Source organism: Sciurus carolinensis, chromosome 2, assembly GCF_902686445.1.
Source record: "Sciurus carolinensis chromosome 2, mSciCar1.2, whole genome shotgun sequence".
NCBI lineage: Eukaryota > Metazoa > Chordata > Mammalia > Rodentia > Sciuridae > Sciurus > Sciurus carolinensis.
In genome coordinates, this window is record NC_062214.1 from 90,010,337 (window position 1) to 90,037,564 (window position 27,228).

At 50.0% G+C, this 27,228-nt stretch overlaps 1 protein-coding gene across 1 annotated transcript; it reads right to left on the bottom strand.

Moving 5' to 3' along the window:
• Plekho2 (pleckstrin homology domain containing O2) lies at positions 1-27,126 on the bottom strand. Its single transcript, XM_047541753.1, has 6 exons — positions 26,996-27,126; positions 20,817-20,966; positions 16,763-16,879; positions 10,196-10,300; positions 8,109-8,207; positions 1-6,205 (listed from the first exon to the last, which is right to left on the bottom strand). Exons 1-6 carry the CDS (start codon positions 27,005-27,007, stop codon positions 5,192-5,194), a joined length of 1,497 nt encoding a protein of 498 aa, XP_047397709.1. The 5' UTR covers positions 27,008-27,126; the 3' UTR covers positions 1-5,191.
• Between the last annotated feature and the right edge of the window lie 102 nt (positions 27,127-27,228).

The window sequence follows — 27,228 nt, forward strand, 5'->3', positions numbered from 1 at the left end:
ACTTCCTCCTCTTTAAAATCAGCAGGTGAGACTAGATGGTGTCAAAGATCCTTATCAGTCCAGTATCCTGTGATTCCATGATTAGTTTTGCAGATGGACAGTGTGTTGGTAAATTCTGGAGGGTAGGGCAGTCCCCTAGGGACATGTTACAGGAGAAAGACAGGTGATGCTGCAAACTGACCAGCACCCACCCTTTCCCCTTTATGACTTGATTTTGGAAGTCCAAAGTGAGAAGGGAAGCCGTGCCTAAGAACATCCTTGCACCTCCTCCACAGGCCTCTCTGACGGTCCTAATCAGTCTGAACCCTGGCGGCCTAGAGTGTGGGGTTCAGACCTGTGGGCTTTCTGCTTTGAGAAGTGTTCTGTCCCCTCTCTGCCTCAGTTTATATATCTGCCCTTCCATTAGCCATCCCTTTGGCTTCTCAGGCCCTGCCTGAATCCCCTTCCCCACTCCTGCCAGTGGGGCTTTCCAGATAGCCGCACTGTGCTGCTGACACAGGAAGGGGAGAGGGAGGCCCTGTGGGCGAGTTCCTGCGGAGGCTAAAGCTCTCAGCTGTAGCCCTTGGAACCTCAGTCATTTCCCTTCCCCCCTCCGCCCAGCTGGGAGGCCAGAAGTTTCATCACAGCTAAATTGTTGTCCTTATAAGGAAGGCCTCTTGAGCTGCTCCCTAGGGCCAGGCTAACTGGTGGGGAGCCAGGCTGAGCTTGGGGCATTTCTAGATGCGGGGAAGTGGGGATGCCCCAAGCCCAAGTTCCCAGGCTGAACCTCCACCTGAAGTCACAGACCCTCCAGAGTAATGACAGGAAGCACTCAGTTGTGGCTGTAAGCCAGGACTGCAGAGGGTCAAAATCCCAGGTCCTAAAACTTTGGTCTCCTAAGCAAGTTGCTTAAGCCTGTTTCCAAAGCTGTCAAATGAAGTGAACATTAAATTTTCCTCATGAGACTTCTGCGGTGACAAGGAGAGATCAACAGTCCATGAGGCTGAGTTCATTAAGCATTTCCTATGGGGCTGGGCCATGGGCTAAGTGTTCCCCAGCACCCTTGCAGAGGAGAGAGAACTCATCCATTTTACAGATAGGAAAACAGGCACAGTTAGTCTGAAGTCACTCTTGAGGTTTTTTTTTTGTTTGTTTATTTTTTGTGGTACTGGGGAGTGAACCCGGGGACCTTGCACAAGCTAGGCAAGTGCTCTCCCACGGAGCTACCTCCAGTTCCACTCTTGGGGTTTGAATTTAGGTGTGTCTGTCTTCAAACCTAAAGTATGTTTTTTCTACTTGCACCCAATTGTTTCAGGCAGAAATTTTATTTCTTTAATAAGATTATGACTACAGGGAGGAATTTCTGCCATCACTCTACCCTTCTTGTTCCCTCACACAGAAACCTCCACTTGAGTGAGTCCATGTGGTCTTTTCTGAAAGTTCTATTTATCTGGGACTTGAGAGGAAGGTTAGGAGAGGTAGGAAAGTGAGATTAGGAGGAGGCACAAAATACAGTGGTTCCGGAGACACAGGATGCTTCCAGGGCCCAGGCTCAGGTGGAGGTAACAAGAGAAGGCAAAAGGGATAAACTGCCACCAAGCCTCCCCGCATCCGGGACCCTGTCTGAAGAAGGCAGCCACCTTGTGGTTTGCAAAATCCTGCACTGTACCCACAGGACTTCAGGCCAGAGGTATTGCAGCCTGTTCAAAAAGAAGGCTCCCCTTCTCTTCAGTCCTCAAGACCAGAGGGCAAGTTCTTGCCACAACCGTCCTCAGCCCTGTGGCTAGCCACCAACACCATGTCAGCAGCTGTTCCCTTCAAGGTGGCCCTCCAGAAGGGACCTAATTCTTGGGTCAGGGCTGAAGGGATACTCCCACCAATAAAGACTCCTTTCAGATGAAGGGGCCTGAAAGTGGTTCTTCAGGAGGTTCCCCAGCTTCTGTAGGACACATGTGGTATGGCTGTCACACATCAGATCAGTGACAGGGAAAGTCACAAGGAACACAAGGGTCACAGCCACAGTTGATAGGTCCTGGGTCAGGTGCTTCCTGTTATGTTGGTCACAGGGACTGTGCAGTGGCCCTCACAGAGAAGGAGCGGAGCCAGCCTTTGGCAAGTACAGCGGTGCTTTCCCACAGAGGATTGGGGGGTATTTTAATCCCCTTTTGTGATTGAGGAAAATGAGGACCCCTAAGACTGAGACTTACCCAGAGTCCCTGGGTGGGACTTGAAAATTGGCACCCAAACTGAAGAGTTCTGTTCATGAGCTCAGGGCTTCCCTGAGCACACTTGAGGTGCTGAGATGTGTCAGGGGTTCACAGGCATAAAGCAGAGCCCAGGCTCACCCCTAATCAGCCCCAGGCTCAGAAGATAAAACAGCTGGAACCACCACTTTGAAACCTTTATAGGAAACACCTGTTCATAAGAACCATTGCTCAAAATCGGGGGAAATTGTGTTGGGTGCCACATTTGTGCATGGTCTTAAGACGCCTTGCACAGATTGCTTATTACTTGCAAAAGAATAAACACTGACCACACAGTATAAAAATCAGATTCCTTGCTCAGGTGATAAAAATGAACAGCACCACTCAGAGTCAGATGGATGTCATGCCTCCAGATATGGTACCCTGAAAAGGACCACTACCATCCATGCAGGTTTCTGGCCAAGAATCCATAATCTCAATCTCAAACCCCAAAGGAGGAATGATTTATTAAAAATGGTTAGGAGGAAAGACTATTCCTCCAAAATCAAGAAAGACAAGACAGACTGTAAATGTTTCAGATTAAAGAAGACTAAAGAGAGTTGATAATTGTAATAGCTGACCATGACAGGAGGAAAAACAATAGATATTACTGTGTCAAATGATAAAAATTGGAATATAAAAAATAAACTACTACATTGATGTTACGTTTACTGATACTGATAACTATGGCATGGTTACATGATAAAATGTGTTTTAGAAAACACATACTGAAGTAGTTAGGGGTAAAGGGCCATGATAACCAACTTTCCAATGATTCAGAGAAAAAAAGAAATAATGTGTACATGTGGAATAGAGAAAGTGCTGAGAAGATAAAATAATGGGTCAATCTGGGCACAGCATGTGGGTGTTCTTTGTACTAGTCTTACTCTTGCAACATTTTTATTTCCAAATCATGTTTTTTAAAATGGGAAAGCACTGTTCCTCACATTTAGACCCTGGCCCAGAGAAACACTGGGGGGAGGGGGAATTGGGTGGGGCTGGCTGAAGTTAGCAGGGACCCAGCACTGCTGGGAGGCAATGCCTCCAGCCCAGCCTCCAGGAAGGGGGCCCTGGAACTGTGTTTGGGGACCTGTGATGCCAACTGCCACCTACCCTCTGCTCCCTCAAGGTCAGCCCTGGAGCTGGCTGCCACACCAACAAACAGGCTTGGGACAGGTAAGTTTCATAAAAAGGAATTTATTGCCAAACTTCAAAAAAGGCGCATCATAAGCAGAGGACACAGAATGCCTCCTCCCTAGAGAGGTGGTCAAAGCATGGGAACCAGTGGCATTTGGTCACTGAGATGGTCCCAGAGCTACTTGCCCTGCCACTCAACAGAAGAAGAAACTGAGGCCCAATTCCTGACAGCAGATGACTTGGCTAAAGCCCCAGTCAGTCCTGGCTGCTGGTGGGGGAGGCTGTTCCCTGAGGGCAGGGGTCATAACGTGGTGGGCACCTGATAATATTCTTGCTCTTATACAGAAGAGATCGGAGGCCAGAGGATAATGAGGATTCATGAACCATGGCATTGCTGCTCACCTCTGCCCCTACCTGGTACAGATCAGAGGAGACCTGCCCCTTCTGATCTCTGCCCACTGCCCTCAAGAACAGTGACAGTATAGTAATGAAGACATCAATCTGTACTTGCAGGTCTCAGTGGGCATGACTGGTGCCTAAGGGTGGGTGGGGGCAGTGGCAGAAGGGCCAGGGCATGCTGCTGTGGCCCTCTCTTCTCTTCCGTAAGCAAAACTGCACGTGAAGAAACCTCCTGGGCTGCCCCGACCCCATGCCTAAGGGCCCCAGTCTCCACCCTCAGTCTACTTACTGCAGCAGGATGAGACTGGATGTGCTCTCAGAGCCAGGCACTATGCGGGAGAGGGCTTGGGAGGAGACCAGGAATGGACCAGGAAGGGAGAAAGGAGAAAATCCTCCTTCCACTATGAAGTTAGGGGGGGCAGCCCACCAGGGGCCTGAGCTGGAGAGGGAACAGAGGGGAGAGGGACGTGATGTCAGACTCCAGCATGCCCCATCAGTGTGTGAGGAAATGATGGAGACACTGGACCTATTTGATTTGAGGAACCACAGATACCCAGATAAATCCCATCTGGGGAGGCACAGAAGATGGAGGGGGGTTCTGAGGGCTGACTTATGATAATCACATACAGGTTTTTCTAACGTTGACACTGAGCCACTCAGGGGTTCACCTCTTTGGGAGTGTGCAAGGCTGGACACAGCTAGTCCAGAAGCAAAAACCAAGCTAGAAGACCCTCTGAGTTCCTCTTCTTCCCTGATATCCTCCAGACCTGTGCCTCCAATTGTAGTTCATCAAAGAGAAGGAGGCTGCAGAAAATGCCCTTGCTTTGCAGAAACATGAACAGGCCCAGAGAGGGGCCACACAGCAAATGACTTCCTCACGCGGGTGGGAAAGCATCTGCCTCAAAAGGCCGCAGCTGAGTCCCAGGTTTCACCCAGCTGAGGGATGATCCTATAGCCTACACCCAAGGCCTCTGTTCAGAATAGGTGGAAGAAAGCTGACTTGAAGGCTGTCTGGGAACATCTCAAGATGGGAGGAGGGGCTATAGTGGGGCTCAGCTGTGCTCTATTCAGAAGTCAGGAATGTAAACTACTGGGGGTGGGGAGCAGACATGATGCCACCCCAGAAACCCCAAGAACTGTGCCAAAGCCCTGGGGAAGTTTGGAACAACCACTCAGCACCCAGGGCCTGAGTGTGTGCTCCCAGCCCAGAGCCCCAGATGAGGCCAAGCCAGAGAGACAGACAGTGGTGCTGGTTGGCACCTGGCACCACTGGCCGGGGCAGAGTGGGAAGGACACCAGGAGTCTCTTCAGGTCCTGACCAAACCCTGACATGCCCAGTGGCCCTCTATAGCCGAGTTGCACAAGCACATTTCTCAGTAGGGCTGGGCTCTGATGGGGCGGCCAAGAGGACCTGTGCCTCTAGCCCAGCAGGCCTACGGTGCACTTCTCCTGTAGAGGGTCACCAGTTCTTTCCGCTTCTCCCTTAGCCCAGGGGCTTCCTGGCTCAGGTCTCCCAAATCTTTCATTTCCTGCAGGACCTGAGTGGCCTGTCTCAGCTGCTCCACAGCCTGGCTGAGCAACGTCTCAGCACTCACTGGGGGTGGCTCACTGCCCAGCACCTTGTTCAATAGTTTCTCTGTCTGTTCTGAGGCCATCTTCACCTCCAGTTGAGCCCGATACAGCTGTTCCCTGGGCAGCCGAGGATGCCGGGGGCTTTCCCCAAGCAGGTCCCCAAGGGAGGAGCAGCGGGGATGGAACTGAGGTGGCAAGTCCCAGCGGGGCAGTGCTGTGGATGTTGTTGCATCCTCTGGGGCAGTTCCTGGGGTGCCTGTACCCTGGGATGGCTTGGGCTCAGGACCATTATCCATGCCATTCACTGAGAACGGTGCTGAGCCTGGAGCAGAGGATCCAAGGGTCCCAGAACTCTGGGCTGGCTCAGAAGCCTCCATCCCACTCAAGCAGGCTTTCATTTTCTCTGATAAGATCTTGGGTGGGGGTGTAGGGGGCTTCCCACCCGCCCTGGGGACAGCCTCTGCAGTCTCAGAACAGGGTACCTTGGACAGTTCAGCACTCTCCAGAAGAGGGAGCTCCTTGGGGCTGGGGCTCTCCCAGCTCACCTTCAGTTTGTCAGGCAAGATGCTGTTGGGGGGCTGCTTAGAGTCACTGTCCTCCCCCACTAGGATCTCTGAGTCCTCTTGGCTCTCAGGATGGGCTTCAGAGGTGGCTGAGACTGGGGTTGGGGCTCTCTCCGCCGAAGGGGGTTCCATCTTATCACTAAGGCTGCTGGTCTCAAGTGCTGAGGAAGTCTTCGTAGGAGGCATAAGGGGCTGAGGTGTCTCCCAGGGCTGGACAGCACTGACATCATTGCTGGGGGCAAACACTGGTGGCCCACTGTCCGGAACATCAAGGTCCAGGCGCAAAAGCCCATCAGAAGCTGCGTTGGCTACCTGGTGGGGGGATGATATCTGGGTGTCAAACTGGCTGACTGGCCATTGAGTCAAATGTTGGTTCCCCCAAGTCTGAAGTTCATTCACCTCTGCTTCCCTTCCTAGAGACCTATGTCCCATCTACCAGTTCTTCTCCAGCCCTTGCGTAACCAGGTGAATGCCAGAGGAACCACTATACCAAATCGGCTTACCTCCCCACCTGACTCTGAGGACCCACAGGGACACCCAGCAGCCCAAGTCGTGGGGATCTTCTTAGGGAGCTTCAGAGGTCTTGGAACAGCGCTGACAAGGGGTTTCTCCCAAGCTTCCTCAGATGTTGGGGGTGCTGGCAGGGACCTCACTCCCTTTTACATGCCCCATGTGATCTGGCCAACCTGATCTGAGTCCTTTGGGACCCTCACAGAAACATGCCTCCGACACACACACCCTGTGCCTCCCTGGGTACCTCTTGAGGGCCCGCCTCCAGATCTTCCCCACAGGTGTTCCTGTCCCACTCTGCAGCTCCTCTCCTTCAGCTGACAGACAAGAACAGTTGCCTCATTTCAATAACAAATCTTCTGATGACCCTGGGTTCATCTCTCTCGTGGACTCTGCCCGCTGGGGCATCCACAAATCTCTACACTGACTCCTCTTAGAAAATGTGCTGCAAATATTATCACCTGCCTTTTCCTCATTACTGCCTTGTCAACTGTGGATGCCAACCTGGCTGCTGTTCCCCAGGTCTGGGCCTCTCTCTCTTGAGATGCTCATCAGGGGCACTCTATCACTGATCTGCATTGCCAGTCCTTTTGTTTTATTTTGAAAAAGGGACTCATTAAGTTTGAGGCTGGCCTTGAACTTGTGATACTCCTGCCATGGGGAATACAACTGCATGCCATTGTACCAATTTGGTCTCTCTTGTTTTCTCTTCCTTGGTTGCTATCTACTGCCCCTCTCCAGCCCTCAAATGTCACAGTTGCTGAGGTTCTTTCATAGCCTCCAAAATTTGACCCCCTCATCAGTTGCAGTGGTCTAAGACCCCCTTACCCCTCACTCTTGCTCATACATTCTCCCAAATTCCCCGTGCCCAGTCTTCAGCCCTTTGATACCACTGACCCCCTTCCTGCTCTGTCCAATTCCAGCATTCAAGCAAGCCCAGGTGGCTCTTGCTTCCCAGTGTCTCCCATAGGCCCTTCCCTTCTCATCCCCATCTGGAGCCTGGGAGACCGCCTCCCCCCGTTCTTTCTCTCCCTCAACCCAACCCACCCAGAGGGCCTCAAACTGACCTCTGGATTGTGCCATCCCATTATGTCCCCAACTCTTGCACTCAAGGTCTCCACAAATTCCTCCCTAACCCCACCTTCCCGGACCAGGACCAATCTCCCAAGTCAACAGAGCCACTTGCACACCTTGAACTGTTCTGCCCCATGCTCAACTCACACCATTCCCTCTGCCAGGAATCTCATCATTCCAAGTCTGCCAGCTGAAAGCCCTGCTGTCCTTCAAGGGTCAGCTCAAATGCCAGTGGCTCCTCCACGGTGCCTCCTGCCCTTAACCTCACAGAACTCTTCTCTGTACAAAAGTAGACAGCCTGGGGGAGTCTGTGGACAGGTCTATCTTCCAACTGCAAGCTAAGTTCTGAGGGGCAGGGACTAGTCTTGTGCATCTCAGTTTCCCTCTGGCCAACTCTGGCTACCACCACTGTGTAGTCCATAAAGGAAAAAGACTTTTGGCTCAGGGACATCTATATCCTGAGCGCATATAGCACAGGTGCCCCCACTGCCCTTCCTGTACATCACTCAGCAAGCCCCAATTCCAGGTGTCCTCAGAAAAGAGACTTTCCCAAGACTGGCTGCCACTCTAAGGAGTTGGAGCCCCAGGCCCACGTGACCTCCCACCATCCAAACTGAAGACATAGCCTTACCTCCTTCAGGTGGACTCTTGTTGGTGGCCGGCGCCGCTGGCCCCCCCGCACCCGGTCCCGTGTCACATGCTCCAGGACACAGGTCTTGTCCACCTTTACCTGGGAAGGAGAGGAAAGCAGGTCAGCCCCACCAGGCCTTGGGGAGAGTAGGAAACACCCACTGCCCTGACTTAGGAATAGAGTCTGCACCCTGCATCCTCACTTAACAGGGCTAGCAACCCCCACTGCCCGTGGTGTCTTGCTGCTTCTGGACCTCTGCTTCTAAGTCTACCCTGCCACTAGCAGTCCATCTGTCAAGTCTGGGGCTCTCCTGTTCTCTGCAGCCACCCTCTTTGCCTCAGTCTTCCTGGGCTCTCAGTCCTTATCCATTAGTCTATTATAAATACCTAAGCAACCCTGAGGCTGCTACAGGGCTTACCTGGGGAGTGGGAAGTGGGGCGAAGTCAGACCACAATCCCATGGTATCTGCCTTCCAGCAAAGGCCTTCCCTGAACCCTGCCTTTCTCCCAGGTTCAAGGGAACAGCCCAGGAAAGAGTAAGGTCTCTGTCCCTTGAGCCTGAATATCTGGCTTTCTGAGGGTCAGGAAAGGGGGTCAAGAGCAGCTGGAAAGCCAGAGTAAGACTCACATGGGAACTCTGAACTTTGAACCCTGTGGCTGTGATAGAGTGGAGGCTCAAGCCTGCCTGGAGCTCCAACAGTCTCTGTCCTCAGTGGAGGAGCAAACAGACCCGCTCTGACAAGACTGTGGGTGAGTCCTAGGCCATGGCTCCTGTATCCTCCCCCAACACCCAACACGTGGCCCATCAACACTCCCTGCAAACAGGAATGCTTGCACCAGGTAGTGAAGAACTAAGCGTGACACAGTGACATAGGAGAGTACGTAGGAGCCGCAGCTGGGAGTCAAGAGGATCTGAATGTTAGGAGGGTCTTGTTTGGGAAGATTTTCTCCCCTCAGGTCTCATCCTCCACAATCCAAGGTAGCACTCAAGGTCATTTTATATTCTTTTAATTTTTTTTTTTTTTTAAGTTGTAGGTGGACACAATTTGTTTTTTATTTATTTTTATTTATTTATTTATTTATTTATTTATTGGGTGCTGGGGTTCGAACCCAGGGCCTTGTGCTTACAAGGCAAGCACTCTACCGACTGAGCTATCTCCCCAGCCCCTGTTTATTTTATTTTTATGTGGTGCTGAGGATCACCCAGGGCCTCACACATGCTAGTCAGCGCTCTACCACTGAGCCACAAACCAGTCCCTCAAGGTCATTTTACATCAAATAGCTAAGGATCCATGATGTCAAAGATAAAGACAAATCCTCCCTAAGAGATCCTGGCCTTGTGGGACATGCTGCCCTCCCTGAGCCTGACTGAACCTCAGTTGCCACAGTCACTGCTATGGCACAGGTGGCTGAGGTCACTGCAGACAAACAGGGAAACTGAGGGCTGCAAACCAGCGTATAAACCTTGCCCGACTTCATGGGCAAACTGAAAGGGAGCTCTCAAGCTGAGCTCACGCCCAGGCCTCTCTTGCCTGTGTCACCTGCTATTTCCAGTTGAGGTTGGGTTGGAAAAAGCCCATGGCTGCGACCAATTAAATTCTACCATACCACTTATGTGCTTTTTCTTCTTCTTCTTCTTCTTTTAACTGGGGATTAAATCTGAGGCACTTTACCACTGAGCCACATTCCTAGCCCCCTTTTTGACCCACCCCCAGCCCTTTTTATTTTGAGACGGTCTAGCTAAGTTGCTTAGGGCCTTGCTAAATTGCTGAGGCTGGCCTAAAACTTGTGATCCTCCTGCCTCAGCCTCCCACGTCAATGGGATTACAGCTGTGAGCTACCACACCTGGCAATGTATTTCTTAATTTAAAACAAGTTACTTAATTTGTTTATACTTCAATTTCATCTGTAAAATGGACACCACCACCCACTTTGATGGACTGTTATGAGGGTTAAATGAAGTATACCCCAAGTGTCCTGGTGCTTATAGCAGTGACATAAGTGAGGGGTAGACTGGGGCGAGGTGGGCAGGATCCTCTCCCAGACCACACATGATGGCCACACATGATACACAGGACTGTATCACACCTCATCAAAAGCCTTGTTCTTGCCTCGGCTGATCCCTTCATTGAGGGCTTTGATCCAGGATTCTTTCTCTTCTCCACTGGGTGCCTGGAATTTGATGTCATTGACCTGCAAGGGATGGATGACAGATATTTTATAGAGCTCACATTTAGGGTCACATTTTCATGTCAGAACCCAAGGTCAAACCAAAATGACCCCACATCAGGTCTGACATTGGGACTTGAAGGTTAGGGTAGGGAAATAGCAACAGAGAAGGGGCCTTCCCCTGGCCCATAGCTGCTGGAGGCTTGTACTGGCATTAGCTTTATCCTGTGGAAAGAGCTTGAATCTGAACTCCCAAGCCAGCTGCCTGATCTCTGGGCTTCAGTTTACTTTTTGTGTTTGTTTTTGTTTTGTTTTGTTTTTTGGGTACTGGAAATTGAACCCAGAGGAACTTTATCATTAAACTGCATCGCTGGTCCTTTTAATTTTTTATTTTGAAACAGGGTCTTGCTAAGCTGCTTATGGCTAGCCTCAAATTTGTGATCCTCCTGCCTCAATCTTCCCGAGTCACTGAGATTTCAGGCATGCACCACCATGCCCAGCTTCGGTTCTCTTTGTAAAGTAGTAATAGTCCTAGTCTACACCCATGCCAGCCTGAGTATAATGACAGAGGTGACAGGCATAAGGGGTGCCCATAATGAAGTCTCATTGGACCCAGGACCACCCTCAAGCTCTGTAGAGAGCCCCACACCCAATCCTGGCCCCACTGAAAATATGCCCCAACTTCTGAAGTCCCAGGGTCTCCCTTCTGGACTTTAATCAGACCATAATGAGGTTATTGGAAAGTCAACCCCAAACCCCATCATACAGATGAAGAAACTGAGACTCCGCAGATGAGATGGCACTTGATCCTAAAGTAACCCCTCCTGACTCCCACCTTCTCATCCACATCAATCCCAATCTCTCCCCACTGCAGGCAGGAGCTCTGGAGGGGCAGCTGAGAGCACTGTCCCTATCAAACCTAATGGCCAGAGAGGAGAAGAGAGGAAGGTATAAGGCTGTCTCATGCAGCAGTGAGAGGAACAGAGCTTCCAGGCTGGGTCTTTACCGTTTTCAGTTGTCTGACCTTGGGTCTGTTTTCTCATCTATAAAAGAGAATACCACCACAATCTGCCTCAGGGAGCTAAGAAGATCATTTAAAATGATATATGTAGGAAAAGACAAATTAAAAATACATTGAGATTTATTATCTGCAGTTCAGAACTGCAGCCTTCAAGAATACAAACAAATTAAAGCCAGAGAGGAAATGGAGAAAAAGGAATATTTTTATACTCTTGATGGGATTGTAAATTAGTACAACCACTATAGAAATCAGTATGGAGGTTCCTCAAAAGACTAGGCCTGGAACACCATAGGACTTAGCTATAGCACTCCTCAGTATTTATCCTAAGGAATTAAAGTCATCATACTACATCGATACATACATACCCATGTTCATGACAACACAATTCACAATAGTCAAACTATGGAACCAACCTAGGTGTCCATCAGTGAATAAATGGATAAAGAAAATCTGGCATACATACACGATGGAGTTTTATTCAGTCATAAAGAATGAAATTATGTCATTTGCAGGAAAATGGATGGAACTTGAGAACATTATGTTTAGTGGAATAAACCAAACTCAGAAAGTCAAAGAGCATATGTTTTCTCTCATCTGTGGAAGCTAGAGAGAAAAAAAGGGGGGAAAAAGCAGGAAAGGGGGAATTTCCTAAAATTAGAAGGAAGACCTTCAGAGTAGAGGAAGAGGACTAGGAAGTGGGGAAGGGAATACTGGAAATGAAATTGACCAAATTGCCAGGTGTAGTTTTGCATGCCTATAATCCCAGCAACTGAAGAAGCTGAGGCAAGAGGACTGAAAGTTTAGGACCAGCCTCAGAAATTTAGCAAGAACCTGTTTTAAAATAAAAAATAAGCCAGGTGTTGTGGCACACACCCATAACCCCAACAATTTCGGAGGCTGAGGCAAGACAATCACAAGTTTAAAGATAGCCTCACCACTTTAGTGAGGCCCTAAGCAACTTAATGAGACCCTGTCTCAAAAAAAAAAAAAAAAAAGGGTTGAGGATGTGGCTCAGTGCTTCAAAACCACTGGATTCAATCCCTGGTACCAAAAGTCTTCATCGTCACTGTCATCATCATCAAAGTAAAAAAATTAAAAAATTAAAAGGACCAGGATGTGGTTCAGTGATAAAGTATCCCCAGGTTTAATCGCAGGAAGGAAGGAAGGAAGGAAGGAAGGAAGGAGGGAAGGAGGGAAGGAGGGAAGGAGGGAAGGAGGGAAGGAGGGAAGGAGGGAAGGAGGGAAGGAGGGAAGGAGGGAAGGAAGGAAGGAAGGAAGGAAGGAAGGAAGGAAGGAAGGAAGGAAAAAATTGACTAAATTATGTTTTGTGTATGTACAAATATGCTACAAGGTGACTCAATGGCTCAATGTTTTAGCTTATGTGAAGCTCTGGGTTCAGTCTTCAGCACAATAAAAAACAAATAAATAAAAGATGTATCTAATTTATATACTCATGTTCACAGCAGCATTATTCACAATAGCCAAAATGTAGAAACCATCCAAGTATCCATCAATAGATCGATGAATAAGTAAAATGTAGTGAATACATACAATGGAGTATTATTCAGCCTTAAACAGGAAGGAAATTCTGACACATACTACATTACAGATGAACCTGGAAAATATTAAACTAGTGAAAGAAGCTAGCACAAAAAGATAATGATTCCACCTATACAAGGTATAAAAGTAGTCAAAAATCATAAAGAAAGAAAATAGAACAGTGTTTGCCAAGAGCTGGGAGAAGAAGAAACAGGGAGCTTAGTGCTTTTTGTTCTTGTTTTTATTTTTTATTTTGAGACAGGGCTTGCTAAGTTGCTGAGACTGCTTCAAACTTGTGATCCTCCTGCCTCAAACTTCCAAGTTGCTAGGATTACAGGCATGTGCCATTACATCTGGCTTCAGCTTGTTTTACAAGATAAAAAGGAGTTCTGGAACTGGGGTTGTAGTTCAGTGGTACAGCACTTGCCTAGCATGTGTGAGGCACTGGGTTCGATTCTCAGCACCACATATAAATAAATGAATAAAATAAAGGTCTATCAACATCTTTAAAAAAAAAAGAGTTCTGGAGATGGATGATTAATGATGGCTGTACTACATTGTGAATGTATTTAATGACACTGAACTAACTGTACTTTAAATGGTTAAGACAGTAAATTTTATGTTATGTGTTTTGACCACAATTTTTTTAGATATATCTATAGTACTGAATCTGGAGCTTTGCAAAGTGAAGTAGTTCCCTAGTAGTAGGAATTAATGTATTGCCTTTCTTCTGGATAAATAGTCCCAATTTTGTCATCTGAAAAATGGGATAACATGTCCTACTACAAAGCACTGCTGAGGGAATTAAACATGATTAAAGCCAGGGGCTGGCACACAGTAGGTATTCAGAAAATAGTTACTGAATGAATAAGCCAGAAAATGAATTGGCCCAAGGTTCCTTCCTTTGCCCTGTTTTTGGGCCACTGCCCACTCTGACCTCAAGATGCCCTAGTTCTTTGTTGGCGGTGGCCAGCCTGCCCATCCCCCGCCCTGGTATTAGATAGCGCCTTTCCTCCTGCCACTCTCCCAGTTATGTAACACACAGTACAGTCGGCATGGCCCCCTCAGCATCCTCATTATATAACTTCCTCCTGGTCACACAGCCTCCTCCTCATACAGAGCCTGGGTACCCCCCCCCTCCTCCACACCAGCCATAGCCAAATGCTCATTTGCATGACCAGGGTAAATTCAATCCTGGCAGCAGAACCACAGTTAAGTCAGAAACCCCAGGGCACCTTGGCAACTGCCTCTCAGTCCAGCCATCAGAGATGCTGGAGATCAGGGAGGGACCGTGCTTCATTCAGGGGCTACAAAGGCCACCTAACCCTGTGATGGGAAAGGGGGTCTGGAGCCATCACCTCCGACCCCAGCTGCTGCTCCTATTCAGGGGCTCCAAGCTGGTGACACCCTTGCCTCGTGCAGGCCTTGGCATCACTAAGAGATTGAGAAGAATAAAATGCAAGTCAGTAGCAAGGGAACAAGAGTGGGGCAGGAAAGAGTCAGATGGCTGACCGTACTACTCTGGGTCTCATGGGGACAAGAACAGACCTACTGGATCCTGCTCACCCTGGAGCCCATTCCCCACTGGCCCGGACCACCAGATGCAGGCTGGTGGGAAGGGGTTTGCTCCCCTGGGAGAGGGAATTCAAGGTTACAGGGGACCAAGCTCTACGCTAAGACACCCTGTAATCCTGGCTCAATGAGCCAGGCATTCCACAAGGATGACTAGAATAGAGATGATTAGCACAAATACCAAGAAGTTATGACCTAAAAGGCCACAGGCTACACAGGTCCCTGCCACAAGCCCTTTCAGGAAATCCCAGGAACACTGGTCCTGCTAGGAGCTCAGATGCTAATAAGACTGGCCACAGAATAGGCCCACAAGGCCTGGGGGAAGGGCAGAATGGCAGAGAGGAAAAGTGGGGGAGGGGGAAAAAGGAGGCAGGAAAGAGGAAAGAACCAAGCTGGCCAAGACCAGCAGGGCAGCAAGGCCCAGCAGTGGCCACCCTGCTTCCTGGCAGCGGCTGCTTGTGACCTCATGGGCAGGGGTGTGGGGATGGAGAGGCAGGGGGAGAGGGGTATGCAAGACACTGGAGTCTTTGTTTATTTGATTAGAGGGAAAAAAAGCGGCCTCAGGACCAGACAGCCAGGGTCACATGACCTTCTGGTCGGCTGGAGGCTGCACTGAGGACCTCAGGAACACCCAGGGCGATGGGAAAGGCAGGAGGGTGGGAGAGCGAGAGGATGCTAGTGGTGCCTTGGGCCAGGTCCGCCATCTGACCCCTGGGGAGCCGCTGCTCAGTATGAGCTAAGGAGGCAAGGGTCAGGGGCCTTGAGCCAGAGCCAGGTCAAACCTTTCCCTCAGGCGGCCACAACCACTTGCTCCACAACCCCATCTTCCTACAGATTGCCCTGTTCCTAGAGTCACCCAGAGTCAACTTGAACACTCAGCAGTGTTGGAGAATGGGAGGAGGGTACTGGATGAAGAGGTTGAAAGCGCAGCTGCACAAACAGGCCTCTCTGAAGGTGATGTCCCAACCGGAGCTGAACCCCACCCTCCCAGCCCACCACCAGCTGGTTCTAAAAGCTGGAGAAAGGAGATGGCCCACAAAACAGCATGCGCAGAGGACAGAGAGGCAAGCCCTCCCTCCATGCACATACTAAGAGGCACTCACAAAGACCCCAGCAGAACCAAGGTCAGGGAGACACTCGGCCACACATAAGAAAGTATACACACATGTGCCAGACACACAGGCACAGACCTTCACATACATGGTACTCTGCATCTCAGACATACATACAGCGACCACTTGGAGCGACAGGGTACGGGTTGAAAGATCCAGAGCCCGAAAAGATCAAAATGTGATCCTCTTTTCCTCAAAGAGCCTTAAGCAGATGTTAGGCGAACCCGGGGCTGGCCACATGAATACTCAGGACACTAAACCTGACTCTGCCCTGGAGCACATCCTCCAACTCCCTGCAGTCAGAGGTCCACAGCCCAATCCAGGGCAGTCTTGCTTGCTTCTCTGCCCCTCCCACTGAGAGTAGGACAAAGGGTTAATAGGTAAAGCATCAGGGTCTCCTCCTCTTCCAGGGTTCAAGGCCCCAGGACTACAGAGGACTGAGTTCCTGACCCCTAAAACTGGAAGAGAAACAGAATGGCCTCCAGCAGGCCCAGATGAAACCTACTCCCCAGCAGCCAGCCTCTGTGACTCAGCCCCACTCTGCAAGGCTCCACATGACATGCAAAGGTTAGGGTGAGGTGTGGTGAGAGCTGACAAGAGCTGGCAAGAGGTGCTGCACGCGCCAGCCTCAAACCCGAACCCCCTCCTTAACACCTGTGAAACTGCACCAGGTGTCAACACCCACCAGACTCCCAGCCAGAGAAGAGCGGAGCAAACAGTAAACTTCATCTGTGCACACAGCAGGTCCCAGGGAAAGACTCTCTCAGGCAAGAGACTTTCCCCAGCTACAACCAAGAAAGGCAAGGGTAAGGGGAGGAAAGCTGGAGACCACGGGCTTCTTAGCTCTGGGCCCAGAGCTACTCCTATCTGACTGAAGTACAGGCCTCACCCACAGCTCTCCTGCCTTAGCCCTGGGCCTTCTGTGAGTTCATGGTGCAGAAGAAGGCCAAGGGCCCGTCTCCCAGTGACTACTTCCAATCACAGCCTGAAAGAGGAAGAGGAAAGGAGAACTCTCAGTAGAGACCTAAGTACATCTCCCATTGACCAGAGGCTGGGGATCCTCCGAGACAAAATGAGCAGAAGGTCTAACCTGTCGCAGCCACTGAGTTTGGGCCTCAGCCAACTCAACAGAAAACCTGCAGGCTGCTTCTCAAAGCCCAGACTGCTTCAGCCACCCAGGGGTGATCTTCCCAAGTAGAATCTGGCCCGGAGGGAGGCAGGCAGAAGTAAGCATATCCCTACCTTGTTCCCTGGGGATCTCAGCAGGATAAAGCGGTGTTTCCGCTTGAGGAGGGCACGGAGGTCCTGGCACTTCTCATAGCTACCCAACTCTACAGTCTCCACACACTTCTGTTCATCCTAGGGAGAAAGAAAAAAGTGACATGAGCTGATGAGAACCAAACCCACCAAGGTCATCAAAACCCAGGCCATGCCCAGATCCTGATCCCACTCAGGAAGGGCATCACATCACCAAGTTGTGGTACTCAGATCCTGGCAAGTGGACAGTACTCGGTATGTGTTGACTGGAGGGAAGACCTCAAAGCTCACCGTTCAGGTAAGAAATGGGGCCCCCAGCGCAGGGTTGGGTATTTGTCTAAGGCCTAAATCCAGTGGCATAAAGCCAGAGGAGGAAAAGGAATGGCTGGAAAGGCTTAGAAAAGTATGTGTGGGGCCTATGCAGGCCAGAGGCCAGGCAGAGATTTGTGGAAGAGGTAGCCTTGGAAAAGGGATGCAGGGCGGGATGTCACAAAATTGGAAGAAGACTTTTCAACTCAGCAGTGATCCTGTGTTGGCTCCCCCACTTGGCCTTTTCCTCTGCTGATCCCTGGCTGGGGAGATGGTCCCTCATCCCAGGCTGCAGGTCATGCACAAAAGAGAGGGCAAGAGCTCATTCAAAAGCATCCTACTCTGTCCTCTTGTGTGCCAATCTGAGGCCTCATTGCTAGGCAAGTCAGTGGCCAGGATAATGCCCAGCCTCTACCACTGTCTGCCTTTTTGCCCACCAGCCCTGACACTTAAGGGTTTTCTCCACAGGCTCTACCCATTAGGTGCCTCTCCAGCAAGATGCCTGGGACAAGGTCTCCCTCAATGGTGGTCAACTGGTCCCTCTTCCAGGGAAGACCCAGCTAAACAACTTCCTGGGAAGCAGAAACAGGCTCTTTGGGGAAGACCTGAAGACTGGATGACAAGTTAAGGAAACTTTCTGATGTCCAACACTTAGTGAATACTTTTGCCTCCCTGATTCTCCAGAGTCACCTAAGAACCCTCAAAGTCTAGAGTTGCCAGACACAGTGGTGCCCATAATCTCAGCTTGGGAAGTTGAGACAGGAGGATCACAAGTTTGAGTCCAGCCTGAGCCATTCAGTGAGGCCCTAAGCAACTTAGTGAGACCCTGTCTCAAAATAAAAAATAAAAAGGTCTGGAGACATGGCTCAGTGGTTAAGCACCCCTGGGTTCAATCCCCAGTACCTCAGTATCTGCCTCATTTGACAGGTGAAGAGAATGAGAATGAGGCCCAGAGATGAAGTGATCCGCCCTGGGGACACAAACCTAGACCCACATCCTGACCCCAGGCTAGGGTCAACCTAGCATACTACATTCCTCCCAACCTCAGTCAGTGGCTAGATCAGTTCCTTCTCAATAGGTTGCTCTCTACTAGTGCCCTCCCAATGTGGCACCTAGGCCTGCAGCACTGGCATCACCAAAGAACCTGCTAGAAATGCAAATTCCTGGGCCCCATCGTTAATGAATCATAAACTTAGGGGCACAGGCTTGACAATCTGAATTTTAACTAGGCCTCCGGGAGACCTTGACATATAAGAAGTTTGAGAAACACTGATTTACACCAAAGGTTCTCAATTTTGGAGCTATTAAAAACCCCAACAACCAGGCAACATTCCAGACCAATGATACCAGGATCTCATGGGGTGAAGCCCAGATCTCAGTACTTTTGAAAGCAGATGACTGTACAAACAGGTGGACAATCACTGTTTTGCTCTCTTCTGCCTCTCAGGGTAAGGGAACTAGAAGCCAGAACTACCTGATCTCTCCATCTGGGTTCGATCAGGTATCTTTTCCCATTTGTGCTTCCATACATCTCTTTCCAACCCCTAAAACTTCAATCCCTTTTAGGTTCCTCCATGAAACCCAAGGGCCAGAAAAATCCTCTGGGAAGTTCCCTTGCTGTTTCCCACAACCCCCTAAGCATTGGTGTTCTCCCTCCTTTGAACTCTTTCATCACTTACATCTTGAGGCAGTAAAATACCTACAAAGCAGTGGGGTGCAGTTACCCCACTAGGTGCTGAGGGCACTGAACCTGGCCATGAAGAAGAACAGTCCTATCTCACTGCTCAGCCGGTTCGCTCTACCCTATTCTGTGTGTCTACCTCCTTTCTGTCCCTCCCTTCGTGCTCTTTAAGAGGCAGCCCTCAAGAGGAACATACATAGGACCAGTGTGGTACAATGAGTGCCCGGTTCAGAGTGAGACCCCAGGAAGTCTCCTCCTTCCTGGGGATCCAAGAGGGAAGCTCCAGTGAGAGTAGCTCACCTGCCTTTGTGTCCACAGGCCTCCCCACCTCAGCAACCATTGGCCAAACACACCCTCCTCTGCCTGGGAATAAAAAGTCAGTCCATCTCTGCCACCCAACTCCCTGTAACTGCCTGCCCTGGGTCTCTTCCCATGCTGAAATGCTGAATCATCTCAATCCTTCTGCAGCTCAGGAAAAAAAAGAATAAAGCAGCAGGCACTGGGCGGGGGCAGAATCTTTGGAACGTCAGCCTCTGACAGTAAAGAAACAGTCAAGAGCCATCCACACTCGCCTGGTTCCTTACATCAGAAAGAGAAATTGAGCTTTTAAGCATTTTTCAATTCCTACTCCTGGGCCAAGCTCCCCCACCCCTGAGTGCTAAGTTCTTGAAAGTACATTTAAGTTTTTAATAGTGATCTTTTTTTAAAAAAAGTGTCATTTGGATTTTTCATGTTTGGGGGACATGAAATCCTTCCTGCTTCCCAGGCATGTCCAGATGTAGAGAGTGAGTCCAGGACAAGTCTGGCAGTGCCTGATGGCTTGACAGCTGAGAGACTATCACTCAACTCTTGCAGCAGCTGGCACTGGGGGAAGCTGAGACAACCCTCTTTATTTATAAAAATATCCCTCTGCTGCCACATTCTCAGCCGTGGCACATCCTAATTTGGTCAGAGCCACAGTACAGAACATCTGGGGGACTGTCTGAACACACTTATCTCCTTGCTCTCTTTCCACTGCTTCTCTGATACCCCAAATCCAGGAGCCTAGGGACTCAGGACAGGCAAGGTGATTCTCAAAGGCAGCTCCTTTAAATGCTTAGATCCAGGCTGCTCAGTTTTTATGGACCTGGGCCAATCATGAATTTGCTAGGATATCTTAAGGGAGGTTGAGAGAAACTGATAAGGAAAAGGGACAGGCTCCCCCTTCTGCCCTCATGTATTCCAGCTGTCATATGGTGGATGGGCCCGCTGATAGCCTCAACTCAGAACCCAAACAGCATCTGCAAGGAAAAGCCACCTTTCTTCCTGAGTCTTCACCTGGAGCTTTATTGACTCTTAACACACAATTTTAGCATCCTTGGTTGTCCAAATCCCAAGCCTGCTGAAACAAGGAGGGGCACGAGATTCTGAAGTGGGAAAATGTGAGGACTGTGGGAGGCACTACCAGAATTGGCAGGCAGCAGCTTGAAGTTAAAGGAGAAAGAAAAGCTAAAAGTTGAGTCTGATGGTACAGAACAGACTGACAGGGTTTACTTGCTGGGATCTCCTGATGGAAAGGGTACTGGATTTAGTTCTAGACCTAACTCCTCCATTCACTGTGAGATGCTAAATTCACTGTCATCTTGTCATTAACATTAAACTCTGTAAATATAAATGATGACCACTCTTACTCCCACTGTGAAGAGAGGTATGTAAGAGTTCCAAACAAGTAAGAGGTATTAATTATTACTTCTCTAACTACCACTGAATGGTTTTCTGGAACATTCACTTATATGGAACTTTGCCCAGAGACAGGAAGTTCCAGTACACAGGCCTACAGTTGAGGAGACTGAAACTAGTTGCACATATAGTTCAAAGGAGTTCTCATCCAGGAATCCTAGAGGCATCTTCCCCATATTACACATGGAGACCTAGAAGAAACTGGCACAAGAAGTCAAAAGTGAAGGAGGTCTCCTAGCCCCAGGTCCAGGATCCTCCTGCTAGTCTGGGCTGCCCTTACTTTGCCTCCTGCCCCAGAAGTCCCAATGTCAGGGCCATAAAGGGCCTCACCTCGTTCTCGTAGACCAACAGCTGGGCTTGGCAGAGGAGCAGGTAGCGGTCTTTCCAGAGCCCCAGGAGGCCCCCACTGCTCTTCTTGATCCAGCCAGCCTTGTCTGCTGTCCGAGTTCCCCGAGGCTTCTCACTCCCCTCCTTTAAGCCCTGTAAAACAGCATCAGGACATGCCATGAGGGCTGCTACCACATGTCTATAGGCCACACAAGAGATGTATGTCTATGCTGAGCAACTAATAACATCATCCTATGTGAGGTTCCCCACAACCTCCAAGGCAGATATTCTTAACCAATATCAGAAATAATAGTAATAATAGCAATTACCACCTTTCATTGAACCACGGTATCACATTTCACACAATCTCATTTCCCTTTTATAACTACCCTCCAAGGTAGTAGTATCATTATCCACATGTTATAGCAAACTGAAGCTTAGAGAAAATAGATGACTTTGCCAGAGTCCCACAGCCAGAGGGACAGAGCCAGAACTTAAAGTACACTGCTGGGTGCAGCGGTGCATGCCTGTAATCCCAGTGGTTCAGGACCCTAAAGCAGAAGGATCACAAGTTCAAAGCCAGCCTCAGCAACTTAGTGAGGCCCTATGCAACTTAGTGAGACCCTGTTTCAAAATAAACAAAGGGGGATGGGGATATGGCTCTGTGGTTAAGTGCCCCTGGGTTCAATCCCTGGCACCAAAATTAAAAATTAAAAAATAAGAATAAAGGAAGTCTCTATAACCCATGTTTTACCCATTTGACCCTTCAATCCCCATGTGTTCATTCAACAGTCAACACATGTTGCACTAAGTGCTGATGTCATGGAAGAAAAAAAGTAACACAGTTTCAGTTCTCATAGGGCTCACAGCAGGGTGAAGAAGAGCTGAACAAATAAACACCCAGACACAAACACATTGGCCAGTGTGAAATGGTATAAAGGACACAAACAGGGGCCAATGAGAGGACAGTGGGACCTGGTCCATGTTGGTTGGGGTGGCCCACAGAGGCCTCCTAGAACACAGAATGTTTAAGTAGAAATTGGAAGAGTCGCAACCTCCCTCTCCAACCCACTTTGCAGCCCTAGTTTCCTGCCCCCAAGAAGGAGGCTTCTCTGCCTCATCCCCACCCCAGGCCAGGACCATAGGGCAACCACCCCACCTGGTTCCAAGAACTCTTCTTTCAACCACAGTTTGTACAGGAGTTAATTTCAAGACTTTCCTATGGACAGGGCAGCCACATTGTACTCTTGGGCCAGTCACTGACATCTTATACCCCATCCATTACTTGCTTGGGTGTCTGGGTGCCAGGTACATGCCTACCAGATAGGGCTGAATTCACCTCTGGGTCCCCAGCACTTAGCCCTTTCTTTTACACATACTGGAGTCTCAAGAAATATCTGTGAAGCCAGGTATGGTGGCACATGCCTGTAATCCCAGCGGTTCAGGAGGCTAAGGCAGGAGGATCGAAAGTTCAAAGCCAGCCTCAGCAACTTAGCAAGGCCCTGAGCAACTTAGGGAGACCCTGTTTCAAAATAAACAATAAAGGGAATGGGGATGTGGCTCAATGGTTAAGTGCCCCTGGGTTCAATCCCAGGTACCAAAAAAAAAAGTACTTCTAAGTAATAAGACCCCAAGAGGGCAGAAATTTGTTTTGTATACTGCTGTCCTCAGTGCCTAGACAATGCCTGCCACACAGTAAGTGCTCAATAAATGTCTGTTGCTAACTGAAGATAAGGCAGCATATAAAAGTAGTTTCTAGGATACCCTAAATTTGTAAATGACAGCTGTCATTCATGTTATTACTGTTGTCATTGCCATCTCTTCTAGCTCTGAGGGACCTTTTCCCTGGTTCTGGTTTCTAATTCTGGACAAGGCCTTTCTGGACTAAGGTTGCTGGCCTTGGATCTCCAGAAGCCCCAGGAATGTGGGGAGACCCTCATGGTCTCTTTGAAGAGAAATGGAGCAAGTGGGAAAATCTTCCTGGATGCAGGAAAGAGGAAGTGGGAAGCTGGCCAGTTATAAGCCACCCTGTCCAGGGTAAGAGGAGACTTCAGGGCCCTTTGACAAGAAGTGAGACATTCACTGGCTATGGTGGCACATGCCTGAAATCCCAGGGACTCAGGAATTTGAGGCAGGAGGATCACAAGTTCAAGGTCAACCTAAGTAACTAAACAAAACCCTAAGCAACTTAGAGAGACCCTGTCACAAAATAAAAAGAGCTGGGGATGTAGTTGAGCAGTAAAAGCACTCCTGGGTTCAATTCCCAGTATCAAAAAAATTTAAAATAGATAGAAAGGGGAGGCTGTACCATACTATCATGCACCCAAACTTTCCCTCCCACAATATAACTGATACATATTCAGCCCCCACAGACTATGGAATCCCCCCCCCCAGGAGCTAAGCCCCCCAGTGACCCTGGCAGACTGATATAGGGCCCAAGGCTGGAAGGGAAGAACTGGGAAATACACACTCATAACCCTCCTATCAGCAACGACAGCACTGCTGGCCAGCTCCTGGACCCTCCAGGATGGGCATTCTTAGTATGGGTGTGTATCTGTGTCTTTCTCTTTCTCTCTTTCCCTTCTGTGGTATTGGAGATTAAATCTAGGGGTCTTCTACCACTGACTAAGGTTGAGCTATTTCTCAACCACTGAGCTATTTCCTCGTCCCTTTTTATTTTGAGACAGGGTCTCACCAAATTGCCCAGGCTGGCCTCAAGTTTATAATCCTCTTGCCTTAACCTTTTCAGGGAGCTCACCCAACACCATGAGATCTCACATCTCTTTCTTAACTCACTCCATTTATGACCTCCCCTGCCTGCCTCACCTACTACTTGAAACAAGAAAATTTCCTACCAGCTGGAAGTTCTAGGGCCCAAGGCTGGAACCTTGTTCCTTGATCACTGTCACTTCTTGCATGGGTGTAACATACCAGTGCCCATGAATACTACAACTAGATTAGCTAGAGAAGTAAGTCCAAGGCCTGGAAGGATGGGTGGGACCAGAATAAGAACTGGGCAGGAGGGCTCTTTGGGACAGGGGAGTGGACAATAGAGGGGCTGCAGATGGTGTGAATCAAAGCCCAGTCATCCTACAGGAGGCCTGGCTGGAGGCCATGTTCCTACTTGCCTCCACCCTCCATCCAGTCCCTCAGACCTCCCTCCCATTAGAGGGCCTGGCTATGACCCAGTAAGTTTTAACAAGGGGCCCCTCCCCTTGGCAGGGTTCACAGGGGAGGTTTTGTCCAGCTCAGCCCAGTTTCTCGGCCTCCTCTCCTCTTATTGACCAGCTGACCACTGTTCCCATTTTGCCCTCTCCCCTCCCATCCATCCTTACCCTGGCCCTCTCCTGCCTACTGTAAGTAGTTCCTGAGGCACCCTGGACACCAGCCTGGCTTCCCTGTATCTGACATGGGAAGATGTCTAAGTCATTCATTAAAAAGAAAAAAAAAAAAAAAAAAAGCCAGGTCACCCTGACCCTGTGCACAGAAGACAAATGGAAAGCCACAGCAAAGTTATGACAGAGACAGACCAGAAGAAACTGTGCTGGGACCTCACAGCACAGGCAGCTTATGACAACCTTTGCCCTCAGACTAAACCCAGTAATGCTCTGGTCAAATTGTACTAAGAACCCACCATGTCAGAACCCTGTGATGGAGAAATCAGAGAGGAAGCAGTCTGCTGGGGGCAAAGCAGACCCTGAATAAGGAAGTCTCTAGTTTGAGGGCTAGGTGGTTATCCCCTGCTTGAGGGGCTCCTGTCTATTGGGAAAGACATCACATTTACCCAGAGGGTTCCCCCAATTGGGGTAAGGCCTTGGGTCAGTCTGGCAGCCCTTGAAGAAGGCAGGAAGTGGGTAGGGTATTGGGCCAGGTACACCTGGTCCAGAGAAGGAAAGGAAAAAGAACACTAAAGACCCTAAACTCTCAACCCCTTCCCAACCAGAGAGTGAAAGTACAGCCTCTGTAAGGGCAAGACAGTAGCCCAATGTTACAAAACCAGGGCTGGGACAAGACACTGCCCCATCTTATCTCAAGATGGGAAAGGACAAGTGGGCATCCTGGAGCCAGGGAAAGGCATGACTGTAGGAGGGCAGTGGGACAGAGCCTGAGGACAGACACAGGAAAACCTAGATACAAGGTTTCCAACCTTACTCCAGTGACAACAACACTTCCACTGATATTTGCACATATATCATCACACTTATAGATCGCACACCCCTCTTATTTTATAGATGGGGAAACTGAGAGCCAGACAATACAGGTGAGCAGCTAACTCAGTGCCCAGGCTACCACTTCTTCACCAAGCCTCAGTCTGACAGCAACTACAAGCCCACTGAACAGAGGATGTCACTGAGGCTGAGGGGGTTTGGCCCCAGAGTGGCTAGGGCAAAGGAAGGAAGCTCAAAGCTAACAGAGCTAAAAGCAGCCATGTGGAAGTGAGGTGATGAGATGGCCTGAGGTCATGAGGCAGAGCAAGCAGCTTACTGTGATCTAAGAGGAGTTTTGGAGAAACAAAGATGGATACTGAGGCCTAGAGAAACGAGGGGAAGCTACTGGAAGAAGTAGAAAGGAAGGAGAGGGAGGCAATGAGGCAGGCAATAGGGAGGTCTTGCCTGTGTGGGTGAGGTTTTGAGGTCAGGGAGGAAGTAAAGCAGGCAAGACTTAGGCAGCCCAGATACTCAAAAGAACTTTTGGTATCTGGAAGTCAGAAAGTATCAACCTTAGAGATTAAGAACCAGAGGGAGCACAGGGCTGGGCAGAGCCCAGGAAGCCCCAGGAGAACTTCCTTTAATTGGGGGCCAGAGCATATCAGGAGATGGAGTAATCCTGACCCACATCCTCTGGGAGCAGGGGAGGGGCCTCGGTTAGAAAGCCCAGTCTTCCCAGCAGGAGCCCAGGGCAGTCAGCAGCCCCACCCGTGACAGCAAGAAACAAACCACAGCTAATCACAGTGGTCTGACTTTGCCCCTTACCTCAACCCACTAGAAGAGAAGGGACCACGATCTTATAGATAGGAGTGGGGGAGGAGGCTAGGCCCTATATTTTATAGAAGAGGAAATGCAGGCTGAGAGGGGAAGTGACTTATCTATCATCCCACAGAAATGGAGGGCCTGGACTGGAGGGAACAGCCAGTCTAGTTGCCCCTGAAAAGTGGCTTTAGCAAGTAGGGAGGTGGTCACAAACGGGGACACAAGTATCCTAGTCCACTCAGGGCTCCCCAACAGGCCAGTTATCACAAGAAGGAAAGCTTCGACTTTCCTCTCCTCCCATTCAGGCAAAAACACATCACCTTCCCTTGGGCTGGGAGGAGCAGAAGCTGGGAAACCTCAAAGGGTAAGAAATAAAGTCATCTTCTTATTCCTTCTACAGGCACACATTAAGTACATGGTGTGTGCTGAACCCTTGGATGACCAGGTTGCTGAGAGAAAGAATTTACATGCACAGGGCAGAGGTCACAAAATTACCAGACCCCACCCCAGACCAGGAGTGTCCAGAGAGGGTGGAGGGAGGCTCAAGGGCTACTGCTGGTCCAGCCTTCAGCTCTTCCAGGAGTTAGTCCTTCCAGGGATGTGGGAAAGGTAGGGACCTGACTCCTCAGTTGGTGTATCCTCAGATTGATGTGGAGCAGGGGAAGAGGAGTGGGGAAAGGGAACTCACGGGGACTTACACAAGGGAAAAAAAAAAAAATTCTTCAGGCTTCCTGCCACCGGACACGGTTGTGGCCTCAGATTCCTTTAAACAGGGACCCCGGAATCTACAGGACCTCCCTTCCCCTATCGCACACACGTACAGGGTCTGGTCCCCTCTGGATCCGACCTGATCGGCACGTGAAGTCAACAGTAACGGGGTTCGAAGACAGCAACCCAGGCCACTTTTAAGAGGTCATTAAACTCGCTGGAGCCTCAGTCCCCCGGTCAATTCAATGGGAACAGTAACAACGAGAATTTCCCCACAGATGGCAAAGCCAAAGACATAAAGAAGGAGGTCTGAAAAGTGCGGGACGCGGCCCCCTACCCTCGCCGCTGCTCCATCTGCTTAGGCTCTGCCTGGGGGTAGGAAAAGGAGTGGGAGTGGGGACCAGTGGGAGTGGGGCGGGCAAGAACGAGGGCCTGAGCCCGGGACCCCAACCCCGTTAGGGGCTCGAAGACCCCAGCCCAGACCCCGCCTGGCCCAACCCTCACCTCCTCCTCCATGGTGAGTCCGCTGAGGTCCGGCCACTCCGCCGCTCACTCCCCGCTCCTCGCGGGCTTCGCCAGCTCCATCTACTCAGGGCCGGGCGGCGGCTTTCTACATTCTGTCCCGCCCGCCGCCGGGGGCCCAAGAAACTTCGGGGGGCGGGGCCGGGGGCGGGGAGAGGCTTCCGGGGGCCGAGGGCGGGGCTGGAGAGGAAAAGGGGCGGGGCCGGCGGAGGAGC

What these genes read in the sequence shown, in the direction of transcription:
- Plekho2 (XM_047541753.1), bottom strand. An exon ending in TGAGATCCCCAGGGAACAAG is followed by an intron (nt 10,301 to 16,762) that starts GTAGGGATATGC and finishes CATCCCTTGCAG; the next exon opens with GTCAATGACATCAAATTCCA. An exon ending in AGAACAAGGCTTTTGATGAG is followed by an intron (nt 8,208 to 10,195) that starts GTGTGATACAGT and finishes TCTCCTTCCCAG; the next exon opens with GTAAAGGTGGACAAGACCTG.